Genomic DNA, 13772 nt, shown 5'->3' with positions numbered 1-13772 from the left:
AGCTAAGTTGTTTTCATTCTTTCATTTAAGAAACAAACTCATTTGTTTTTTAAAATATTTATACTTTAATTCATTAGTGAGAAACTACGATCAGATAGAAGAATACATAATATTATATTTCATATTTTTATACATGTTTAATAAATTCTTATTAAGCCCGAGACGCTTTCCGGTTGTATAGTTGAAATATTTATGATAAATAATCTACGCCCATGCCGATGTCGGTAGATGAATTTTACGGGAATGACGGGCTCCTAAACTGAAAATTAGGCTATATATTAACCGCCCTTGCTAATAAAATTGCCCTCTAAACCCCGCAGGCCTTTTTAGGTTGGAAACGGCGAATAAAAATGTTGAAATAATGGACATCGTACATTTAAAAAACAATAGCCACAAATTATTAGAAAGTCTGTGTAATAGGGGGGTTTTAATTTTGGATCCTAACCGAGCCAGTTTCGTCTGGCATATTAACGCGCGTAAGTTCATTATAATTAACTTTTATTTCTATCGTAATAATCATACTGAGAGTCCATATTGTTTTATTTTTTAATGAGGACCCTCCATGTCTGTATTTAGTTGGGAATTTTTGTCATTAGAGCAGACAAATTTTGATGATCTCATGAAAATCCCTATTTATTTGTATTTATACAAAAAACCTTTCCTATTAAATTCATGGAAATAAACAGAGCTAGATTGAGGACGTTATTGTATTAATACTCCTAAAGAGTTACGAATAAGAAAACTGTGAGCAACGATATGCCTCTTATCCAACGAATATGCTGTGTGACACACTGTAAATTTTAAAATATATTGTTACGAATGTGTCCCTTCCTAGAGCCGGTTCTGCCTAGACGTATTGAAATTTTAAAATTCAGCGAAAGCGAATAACTTTAAACCGCAAAATTCGATTGATGTGTGTTATTTCGTTTGGATTTATATACGGGTTCGTTTAGCGCTGTTGAGTTCAGTTTAATATAAATAGTCGTAGTCCAGAAGAGACTGATGACTTCAAACAACTGAAGAAGAGGTTGGACATGAGATACGGTCACGAGAATCTTGAACACCTGTACCAATCGCAGCTGAAGAGCTGAAGGCAGAAGCGTGACAAAAGTTTTCAAGAATACGAGGTGGACATTGCGAAATGTTTGATTCGCTTATCCATCAGCACCAGAATAACACTACAATATGAATAACTAAACTAAGTTGGAATTTTTTGGACCGTAGGTGATATTAATACTGAACACACTATTTGAACTAACCACTACACCAACATTCACAATTACACTGTCTGACGCGGGTCTCGATAACCAAGTTATCGTCTTAGGAGACTGAAGGTAAACTGCAGCACTCCGCTCGTCTAAGCAGTAATCTGCAAATCGCTTTTGTGGTTTTCGGTCGACTTGCCTTCTTCTGCCGCTACCATGGAGCATTATTTTGGTCTCATCTGAAAAGAAAACATTGTTGTTCCATCGTTCAATTTACATGATTCTATGCAGAACGCAGGCGTACTTGCCGATGACATTTGTACTAATCGCAGGTGTTTTAGGGGTTAGGTTATTGTTCTACTGTCTTTGTCTTACTGGCCACTGGCTAATAATCACTCCTCGTACCTGTCGTTGCACTTGAACATCATTGAAGTGACGATTTCTTAATGTTGTTGACACAATGAAGCGGTCATCAAAAGCCGCCTTCTGTCTGTTCCAGTCCTTTCATAACCGCTACGCGGGTTATGTTGTATAGCAACATATAGCTGACCAAGTCTATTTTCGATTAAAGCAATAACTTGGGTAGCTTTTTTGGTATAGTATGCATTGAACTAACACACTTGAACAATATTAAGTTTATAAAGAAAGAATAATACATTAAAGCATATTGAATTGTCTTTCAAAGAGCATATTTTTTTAACTGATGACTAATCTAAAAAAAATATAATTAAAGTTCAGAGTTTACAGTGAGTGGATTTCTTTGCACGCAAGTTTAGTTGGCACTAACAAATTTAGGATCAACTTTATGGAAGAACTACTCCAAGTCAACCCTCAAGTCAAACCATTAATATATACAATAATTCACTATAAACTTTAATTTCAAATAAATTATTAAACTGTTAAGAAATAGCAGTGTTCAATGTTATCTCAGTTTTACTGATCACGAAAATAAATATTGATTCAAATTACATGTACACTACAAATTTGTGCAGTTGTAAGGGAAGTATAGTGTGCAGCATGTAGGGAACAGTTGAGCCTTTCCCACTTGTAGTACATTATACTCATTCCACCTCCCTCCGTATGGTATATCTGCCATGTTTTCCAATAGGACATGTACAATATTTCAGGTTTATTAAAGATAAAATAATATTAGCTGATTAGTATTCCCTCTGTACCATGTGCACCAATGTTTACAATAAACCCATGAACTATGAGGGCATAAAGACTAAATGAGGCAACAATCATAACAAGAATAAGGAAATGTACATTAATGGAATATCTATGGGATGTTATTCTATGCAGATCCTGTGATATGTTGACTACAAATTAGGCAATTCTACGGGGGGCTTACGAACTCAACTATGTCAAAGGATAAATAGAATAGAAAATATGACGGTGTTCACAAATGAAAATTTTACATATTTATTTGTATTTAGGAAAAAGTATGACTATAATATATATAATATAATATATATAATATAATATAACTATTTGTTGTGTGTATTGTGCAAACAAATATTAGATGAGGAAATGAGGATATATATATATATATATATATATATATATATATATATATATATATATATATATATATATATATATATAAAAGTCTTGCTGCGATAAGGAAGACATAAACGAGGTAGAGTAAATTATAAGATAAAATGGTAATAAAGATCAATACTTCTAGATTCCTCATTATGGAATTTAGGGACTCAAGAAATCAGAAGCTATTTTTTCAGTCATCCTTGAAACATTGTAATATTCACTGAATCCCTTCGCCATAGAGGATAGAGACGTAACTAGTATCATGTAAATTATGTGTATTCAGTCATCATTAGCGACCCAGTCAGCTGTTTATTTTACCTTTAACTTCGAAAACTTCTGCATTATCTACATAGCGAATTGGGATAGGGGGAAATGCATGGTTGCCAACTCTACGAGCATGTATATGATTTAAATAATTAGGATAGACGTGAAAATAGATCATGAATCGAAAGAATCGAAAATTTGTTTCCTCGTATAATTAAACTTAGAACATTGAACTAAAGTCTTTCATGTTTCCCATTTTAATATATCCAAGACATTTTCCAATTAATTATGAGTAGTCCCGAAAACGCGAAGTTCGTTTATTTATTTTCCGTCAGACGTTTTACTTTCAATATCCCCCTAATACCTTGTAAAATCATTTTCACCTTTTGTAAGCTTTTAAAAAGTCCTAATTATAAACTGTCAAAGCTAAAGGCGAATTCATTACCCATTCGCAGTATTATTTAATTAATGTTATGTCGAAATGTCAACAGACTGCTTCTCAGGACCGGTTGAAGTTCGCAATAATTTATTTTTCCAGTGAAAAACTAATTTAATTTTTATAAAAACTTTTGTTGTTTTGCTTGGTTCTGTAAGTAGAGCAAGAATACTTTTTTTTCTGGAAATTATTATTAAGATGGATGGAGTATACGGAGAAAAATCTACCAATTTATTTTTTGTTCTAATTAAAGTTATACAGGATGTGCAGAGAATCTTTGATTACAAAGTTGCATTGTGAAGTTCATTTTGCAATACTCATCATTATATTTCTATATTGCTAATTTATTACCCAATAAAATTATGATGGACATGCTGTCATGATTATCCTCAGATAATTCTTGTACTTGCATCATTTTATAAGGATCCAACTTTATTGAGAGCTAACATCATGTAATGCAACTTACCAATCGCATGTACAAGAAATTTTTTCAAAATTTTTCGATTTCTCAAAGGTTAGATAGCTTAAATTGAATCCACATCTTCTAAAAGTTTCACTTTTCTTCACAATGGAAATTTGGTTAAGATTTCTCTTTTTACTACTACGGTGTAAGTAGACCAGAACAGTTAGAAAATTGGGAGTACAATGCGCCCTAGGAATATTTTTATAAGCTTTAGGGAACGTAAAGGTTTGTTAGACATCTTAGTCGAGGAATTAGTAGTAGCGAAGTTACAGTTTATTCAACATTTATTCAATTGATTCATCCATCATTACGCGTTTTCAATTTTTTTCGTGAGCTATGTTTTCAAAAAACGGATTAGTTTGTCCAGTTAGCACTTTATTTGAATAGTTTTTATGATATCTTCTAAAACTAAGGTATACAACAAAGATCTAAGTAAACAATGTCGCGAACGTGTTTGTTTCCTTAACAAACTACACTGAAAGAAGCCACAAAAAAGGCAAATTATGTTAACAAACATTTTCTAAAATTTATAATTATTATTTTTTCACGTTTCGGTAGGTTGTAGGTTTATCACTATACAAGCTTAATGTGAGCAATTTCTCTATACAAAATATCTGTTGAGTGTTGATTTTTTTCAATGCTTCAACGAGAAAAAACGAATTAGACTTTTTGTTCAAGTTCTACAACCGTGCGCCTGCTGCTTTAGGCGTAAACAGAGTTTAACCGTCCAAATTGTCGATGTGAGAATAATAAATAAATAAAATTCAATTTTATACTCATTAATGCGAACAATGTGTTTGCATAAGTTAGGTTTGTATGTTGTCGTTTTTAATTTTAGGCATGATTACAAGTTCTCATCAATAAGACGACTTCTAAGTTTAGTCTTGGTAACCTTCATACTTGAAAAAGATTGTTTCACATATATATGTAGAACCAAAAAGGGAGAGAACAACAAACACAAGCTTTTTCAGCTGATTGTAAGAGTTAGAAATACGATTCCAAGCGTTAAAAATTATCATGTTTTCCTTAGCCAGGTCATTCAAAGCAGACCACTTGTGTTGTAAAATCAGATCACATTTCTTCTTCTCCAATATTTTCAATTCAACACAAAGATTTTCGAATTTGTAACGCCATATCTCCTTGTTTTTTGAATCCAGCAATTGAATTTCGAAGCAACCTTATCGAGAAATGTACCACTCATTTTAAAAATGGTGTTTATCAAACAGTGTATTTTACGACCAAGATAAGATTTGGACGAAACGTAACGTCTACCAGAAATTACAAGTTTCTGATCCACTGATGGTCTGTTAGTTCTGGATAGTGAATGCATTTTTCAAGGAGAAATGCTTTAATTTTCGGAAAAAGGGACGGAAAATGTTTTAATCCGTTTCGTCTTGATAACCAACATACCTTATTATGAAGCCAAAGATCAGCGTATTCACTATCCATTTCCGATAAAAATTCTTTAGATTGACTATGATTAAAACCTTCAGCTAAAATGTAGTTAATGGTAATCACTAATTCCATAACTTCTCAATTTCTTTTGAAAATGTTTGGTAAGATGGTAAACAAGCGTCTCGTCATTAATTTTTTCTTTCAAAAAGCAACAAACATTTTCGAACATCTGTCATACCTATGACCCCATAGAGCTATAATTAAAGAGCTAAAGAGCCACAGCTCTGGAACCGCACTTTGCCGACCACTGGTATAGGATAATACCAGATAATTACAGGATAAAATAACAGATAATACTAAATCAAGAGGTTGTAAGAGTAGATGAAACATCGGATTTAAGTAAATTGTAATGCGAAATAAGTTGAAAATAATTTGGAATTATACATTGAATATTATTTATTAGTAAATAATTGAGTAAATGAATATCCTTAGATTATTTGAATAAATGTAATTTATATAATTTTATATTATTAGCAATATTACATTAAAATCAAATTAAATTAATCCGACAACCTTCCACAAATCTAGAAAATCCAAGAAACTGGTTGTTATCACCGCAATAACATCCAGTTTCCAGGACTAGAGCTTTCGAGCTCTGATTAGATTATAGAGAAAATTTGATTCCGTAGAAATTTTTAGAGAATCGCTTTTTCCTGGAAAATCTGTTCCGAATCGATAAAACTCCATTACTGGTTTATAACTGTTGAAAATGCACCTTACGCTTTATATTCCATTGAAATATTTATTTCACGTTTACTTTCATAGCAGAAACATGTATGAGATTAGAACTATACACATTACATGATATTTTCATGGTTTTAGATACATACACAAGTATGATGAAAGGACAATTATTAATCCAGGAAACAAGGATTTTAACCAGACACTGAAACCAATAGAAGTGATTTTTGGTATACGAGCAGTTCTTGATCAATACTTAAAGAGAAAAAAAATGTACTGCACGCGAGCGGCTATGGGGAAAATTCCCGGAATACCCCAGAAAATTGGTTATTTTGTCAATAACGTGAAAGGGGTTGATAATGTCTATACAATTTATACGAACAAACTTGTATAACGTGAAAATTTGCACAAAAAAGGTCTCTAAATATTTTTTGTAAACTGCTTCCTTTATGATATAATAAGCTATAATTACTGATATCGACTACGCGTCAATAATTCGAAATACGATAAGAGTTGTGGCGCTCGAATAAAATTTCTATAACTTCATTCTTTTTGGGTGAAAAATTTAAAAATGGTTTTATATGTTTTTGCTTAATAAATAAACAAAGTAATTTATTATATTTTCTACTGGATAATTTCAACAAACAAAATTTGCTACAAGATTCTGTAGAACAAGAAATGAGATAAAACATCTATAGTCTATCTTATTGACTATATCTTCATCAATGTGAGGATCTATATTTCAGAACCTGTTAGTTCTCGCAGTGACTTTCATTTTTTTCTTGATGATTCCAGGCCAGTTTTATTTTAAAATCTTGAACAACGATTTCTCACACGGTGATTATGATGATAATAATGATATTTGAATAATTGAATAAAGATGATGTATTTTGGGTAAACCAATAAATTAACACATCTTTCTTTAGTCATTCTGGTTTGTACTAGTAATTTTATTTCTTCTTTTCCACTTATTCCAGTTCGAAAATTTCAATTTCTCATAAACTTCATACAGTCTACATGATTTCACTCTTTTTCCCACGTTTAAGAAATTTATTCCAATGGATGAGGAACTATAGATAATTGAAGATTATGTTTTCAATTTTTCGAAACACTGTTTAGTTATATGTAAATAATTCGAACTGTCAAAACTGCCGCTACGTTCAGGCGCATCTCAGTTGATTCTTTTCATTGTATCCATTGTGGCCACTCTCCATTTCCTGTTGCATCGTTTAATTCACTTACCATCGAGAGATACAATAAGGAAAGTCCTTTTATTGAGGATGTAGCTGTACTCATAATAAGAGAATGGTAAATAGGCTAATTAACCGTCATAGGTTTCAGATGTCTCTATAAGAAAAAAACTTTACGCATAATCAAAATACTAAAAAAGAGAAACTTGATATGATACCTTCCAATCTTGTTAATATAGAGGGATTGGAAGGAATATTTAGCAGAGTAGGTTTTGAATTGGTTTATCAATCCTACAAAAAATTAAAACAATTGTTGGGAAATCGTAACTATAAAATACCAAATTTGAAAAAGAGTGGAATGTATGAAATTAGCTGTAATGATTGTGACAGGAAGTATATTGAACACACTAAGACATCTGTTAATGTCCGGTTCAAAGAGCACATGGCTCATTTAAAATATATACGGACCAAAAAATCGAGTATTGCCGATCACGCTTCCAATAAAAAAAATTGTTGGATGCATTTGGAAGCATTGAAATTGCTTAATGTAGAAACACATTAAATAGGGACAAAGGGCCAATTCCTCACACTCTAGAGTTTAGTCTCCTTAGGAATAAATGAGAGTAATCCGGACAAGGAGTTTTTAATCAGTTTCCAAAGGAGGTTTATTGGTGTGAAAATTTAGTATGAAACATTTGATTTGATATGTTTAAGTTTACTTTCAGTCTCTGAACACGATAACTTGGTTATCGAAACGTGATTGTGATTATTGATGTAGTAGTAGTGTAGTGAAAACAGTTTGTTCAGTATGAAAATAAGTAGAACATTTTTAGAACATAATCTGATGAAGTGGAGTCGACATTTTTTCTTCCCATTGTTTCCAATTCGAAACTTTCCATAAATAATACTCATAGAAATCGGAAAATGTACTTCACAAAAACTCTTGTATCAATATTAGTATTAGAACCGTTGTTTTATTAGCAATTTTATGTCTCATTGTAACTGAAGCAAAAGATATCAATTATTAAATATAAGATACTTGATAAATATCATAACGGCATGTTCATATTCAACGATTCAGAAGGTTTGAATTATTATGTAGGAGGCAAATGAATTCAAATTTATCAGCAAATGCAAATGTTCAGTCGTTGTGAACGTTTACCATCAACATAATTCTTCAAAGACAATATATTTTCATTAGTAAACTAAAAGCTGAGAAAAATGTGATAAAAACTCAGACTCACTGGCATAGTTTGACTTCCGTGCAAGCTATTAATGGCCGCCTGTGCTTCTTGATGTGAGCTGTATTTCACGAAAGCACAACCTGTAACAGAAAAAAATGACATCATAAATAAGAAATGCCGGGAGGAGATTTGCGAAATAAGAATTTCAAATTTATTGTATGGGGAGAAATTTTTCAGTTGCTTAAGTTTATGTCATGACCCACATATTTAAGAATTCATACTCAAAGATAAAAGCAGACTGAAGATAATCATAGGGGTAATAGATGACTTCTGACCCGAAATGTATTTGTATAAATCTTGTTAGAGCGATTTCTTCTTCTATATAAAGACCCGTTGTTTTGTTAATTTCCACATGACTTCAATATTATTTATTGACAAGTCGATTGCTAGCAGTCGTTATATTTTTATATAATTTCTTCACTCTAAAGCTTACTGTGGGAGCCGAGTTTCTTCCACGCGTCACATGCAGGTCTTTTTCTTAGCTTATCATATCTTCCTATGTGTGTGAATAGATTTTTTATGGGGTTCTCGGTAGCAGTTCCAAAATTTCATATTTTTATTCCCGTCGGTTATTTCGCTATTCTCATTTATGAATGTGTTTCTAATTATACTTCTTCTGTTGTTCTCGACAATGGACCCAAAACTTCATATTGATGCTGCTGTCAACATATGTTTACCTATTCTCTCGGGCATATTCCATGAATCATTATCGGTCTAAGTCATATCTTGTAAATTACAACAGCTTGATTCGGTCCTCCTCAGAACTCTTGCTCAGTCATGCGGTCAGTGAAAGAGGACTATATTCAGATATTTAAATAGATAGACTAGAAATACATTAGTAGTACAGTGGCAATAAGCAATGAATGAATGAAATTAGATCAGTATATATTTTTTAAATCATTATTTTCTTCGCTTTGGTTCACTTTGCCTGTTTGTAAGTCTCATTACATAAATTTGATTCGAATTTTGAAGTACCTACTTAGAAGCCTCAACTATTTGAATGTATTTTTGATCTATTTTCATTGAAAAAGCTCACTTTAGGTACAATAATCAATTTTAAACTAGCACTATTATTTCGAAATGAAAATTATTTTTTTTTTCACAAATAAATACTTTTGATGCTTGATATAAAGCCTTTTTCATTTATCACTTAAGATGAATATGTTTAGGATTGATTGACTGAATTTTAGTTTTACTGTCAACTCAAATATTATTGGATCGTAGATATAATGTATATTACATATAAAAATTTTCACAAGTACATTTTGAAAAGTAATTTCATTATTCAATGCGGTTTCTTGTGTATACTTTAAATTTGATTTGTGTCTTCATTAAGTTATCTGCGTTCATTGTCTACAAATTTTGAACAATTTTCTGATGATAAAGCATCTCTCTATCGCTTTCTCGTTACTTGAATTTTCAGCTTCAGTTTTCTGTAACAACATCCATCATTGGTACTGATCTGTTCGTACTTGGGCTAGCTTCGGCAGGTATTAATATGGAGAGTATACTGATAATTTCTATATAGAAGTTCAATTTATTTAACTGACATATTGAAAGAAGAAAATTTCAAAAAATATATTTTCATATGGTGTTATCAATAATGGCCGTTTCATAAACTTGCCGTTGCCGTTGACTTATGCTGTTACTAAATTAAAAACATTGAAATGCATAAGATTATTCATAGTTGCCGTTTCACGTCGCTGTCGTTGATGACTTTCAACATAATAACACAATCGTATCTTATCTTTTACAGTCGGGCGTTCATAGCAACTTTCGTAGCAATAGAAAAGAGCTAATGACATCCGTTTGTCACTTTTGTCCCAATAAAAAAACTCTCAATATTATATTTGCTACGGATGTCAAATGGCAAACGTCACCTACGAACGGTAACGGCAAAACGGCAAAAAAAGAAAAGTCAAGTTTATACATCCGACTTACCAATATAATTATAAACCTTTCTTTTTCTTGTGCAGTTATATTTCGACGTTAATCCTTTTGGTATCTTGCTAGAAGCTATTAACTAGTCTTCGGCTTGTATGATTTTACACTGGTCAATCACAGTCATTTGAATGTGTTCCAGTTACCCCAAATAATTTAATTTCAAAAAAGGAGTTGCTGATTGAATATCTGGGAATCGAAATATCTGGACACGGGGACGTGGAGACGGAAGTAAGAAACCAAGCTACAAGAGCCTCAAGAGCAGCAGCATACCTAAATGACACAATCTGGCGAAATAAATACATTCGAACTGAAGCAGAAGCCCGCATTTACAAGACCGCAATCAGAGCTATATTATCCTATGCAGCAGAGACCCGACCTGAGACCTCTAGAGCGAAACGGATATTGGAGACTACAGAAATGAAAATAGTTCGAAGAATAGCGGGAAGAACACTACTGGATAGAGAAAGGAGTGAAAGCATAAGACGAACATGTGGGATAGATAATATCAATGACTGGGTACTGGATAGAAAGATAAAATGGAATGAGCACATTGACCGCATGACGGAAGAACGAATTGTGAAAATATCAAAGGACAAATCACCAGCAGGACAAAGAAGCATTGGAAGACCTAGGAAAAGATGGAGTGACAACCTCCCAGGTGACTGAGCAGAGGCAATGACGTGAAGAAAAACAGGCAATGATGCCTATACACAGCAGGAAGAAGAAGAAGAGTTGCTGATTACGTTTCTTCAATTAACCTTCTGTTCTTTCACACTATTTTGTTACACGTACAAAATCAAATTTTCATTTTGAATTCAATATTCTGTGAAAGTTCACGACTTTATTGTTAAAGGATAGCTCTCAAGTGTAATGTTTCAGTTGAAAGTAAAGGCTTCCCCGAGCAAGGTTGTCGTCAGAAACCTTGGGTTCTTGATAAGCAATTCACTCTAATACAACTTATCAGAGTTACTGTAACCTAAAAGATCCAATTTTGGGCTCAGGCTAAGCTCATCATGCAAATGTGTCTTTTCGGGGTTCGTTGCAAGATTTTGTAGTGTTTATGATGCTCAAAAATTTTAATATGTTTTCAAATTCCCAAACTGGGCGCCACTCACTTCATTAATCTAAACGGAGAAAGGTAAAGAAATAGGAGGAGATATGTTTAGGAATAAAACCAAGACGAAGCACAATGATTTGGATTAAAAAAATTAAATTTAAAGATTACAAGCAATTTTGACCAAGAAATCAACAATTATTATTATTTTATTTATTTATTATTATATTATAAGTTCTTATTTATGATTAAAAAAATGAGGTAATAATATGTATGCGTTAATACAAATTTTGACACATAAAAGAAATGTTTCAATTTATAAATAAGAATACACTAGTTGTATTTGAAATTTTAAATTATAAAAAAACCAAGGTTAAAAAAAACCGAGAAAATGTGAAAATTTTAAGTGTGGACCATAAAAATTTAAATTGGTTTGATGCATTTACAACATGGGTTATTATTTATTTTAAATCGAGTTTACAGTGAAAAAAAATTTTGAAATTGATCATTTGAAGTTTAAAAGAAAAGTAAATTTTACGACCCCACTTGTCAGAAGAATCGAAATAGGACAATATCCGTGGAATGTGGTTAAGAAGTAAGGAAGTTCATTCGGTAAGTTGTTACGGACTAGACTGTCCCACGAGTTGAGGTGAGACGTTAATTCCAAATTAAAGTCGTCTAAGTTTTAAATCCCAATAAAGGTCAGTAAACCCCAATAAAAGTTGGTTCCTAATTGAATTGAAAAAAGAAAATATACGAAATGCAACCTGTGAAAATTTTTACCAATTTATAGACTGCTAAAAAAATAATTTATAGCTTAAATTTTGACATATATTCTGAATGCAATTAAAAAAAAGGTAGTCTATAATTTGGAGCATAGCCTATTTCATAGGGCAATAATTAAAACTATTTCTGTTTTTACCAAAAAAGTGGACCTCACCTTCTTTTCTAATAAAGGGAACCCATATCTACTTTTTATTAAAATTCAATTAACAATTTTATATTACAAAATTTTTGAAATCGGTGGAAGGCTCTTTTAAGCCGGCAAAATCCCGCTTTTAAAAAGATCTCTGGAGAAATTAATCTTCACGCCAGCATGGTCGCTGACCGAAAAAAAAATTCCTTCTCCAATTGTCAAATTCTCAGTTGGAGATGTCAGGACATCCGCAAATATAAAATTGGTGCCAAATTTAAGAATCTATAACCAAATGCGTATTGAAAAATTTCACAATAGTTGACAGTCAAAAGGAAAATATGAATGAAGTTAGCAGTAGACTTCTTGAGCAAAATCGGGTCATACGTCATGACGACAATCTAGCCAGATGCAACAATAGCTCAATTTCAAAAACATCAGCTAACAAATTCACTCATCAAAACAACCTTTCAATGGACTGAACAACGAAAAATCAATATCCGCATAATTTACAAAAATACTTCACGAATAACTTAATTCGTGAACGGTTAACTAGATGTTGCTCAAACCTTCCAAGGGGAAACAACTTTGCTCTTACAAGCAACATAATTCTGCAACCAATTATACCACGTCTGGCAAATTTCGCATAATGCTTGCATCCTGTAAACCAAGACTTAACCTCAAAAGAAAATAAACTAAACATTCAATTTGCTCAAATTAACAGAAAGATATTAAACTGTATTAAATAACTTAAATTTCGGGAACTACACCAACAAGTATATGCAAAACTACAAAATAGATATGAAATATAATATGTAAATATTTCTACTCAAATATAATATGACAACATATCTTGTATAGAAAATTATTTACAAAAAGAAGTTGATAAGTTTATATCGTATAATGTTTATAACAACAAAAGTAACACAAGCTGTGAGCAGTGAAAACGTTACATTACGATCAGCAAAACTTTATTCTAAATTCCGATGCTCTATTTTTCTGACATACAGTTTTAATTATGACACATGAAGATTAAGATAAACAAACCGGTTCAGTACAGGCCAGTAGATATAACGTTGTCAGATCGCCAATACTGCATATACACAGTATATTTTCTAACTGATTATGTAAATTAGAGCAGTTAGAATATATATTGCAAAAGTTCTGGACCTAGCCTCTTATTGGTTTCTCAAACATATTCTTAGAAAAAAACTAATTGTGTCTGCATGTTTGAGTGAACTAATCGATTTCCAGTAAAAGGTCTCAATTTCCGTTGAATATAATTGGTATTTCTCAAGCACCTGAAAATGATCAAATAAAATTGTTGCACCATTAGATACTTTCATCAAGATTGTAATAAGCATTTGATACAATTCTG

General features: G+C 32.0%; 1 protein-coding gene across 6 annotated transcripts in view; it reads right to left on the bottom strand.

Annotated features, from left to right (window-relative positions):
• Positions 1 to 13772, bottom strand: part of LOC130448965 (CUGBP Elav-like family member 4) — a 1535225-nt gene that overhangs the window by 98355 nt on the left and 1423098 nt on the right. For all 6 annotated transcript variants that reach the window (XM_056786625.1, XM_056786830.1, XM_056786759.1 and 3 more), the window contains one exon: positions 8484 to 8563. In XM_056786625.1, the coding sequence (XP_056642603.1) occupies positions 8484 to 8563 (80 nt within the window). The remainder of the gene's footprint in view (positions 1 to 8483; positions 8564 to 13772) is intronic.

Source organism: Diorhabda sublineata, chromosome 1, assembly GCF_026230105.1.
Source record: "Diorhabda sublineata isolate icDioSubl1.1 chromosome 1, icDioSubl1.1, whole genome shotgun sequence".
In the NCBI taxonomy this organism is placed as follows: domain Eukaryota; kingdom Metazoa; phylum Arthropoda; class Insecta; order Coleoptera; family Chrysomelidae; genus Diorhabda; species Diorhabda sublineata.
Note: the sequence above shows the minus strand (reverse complement) of the source record. Positions and strands in the feature narration are given on the sequence as shown.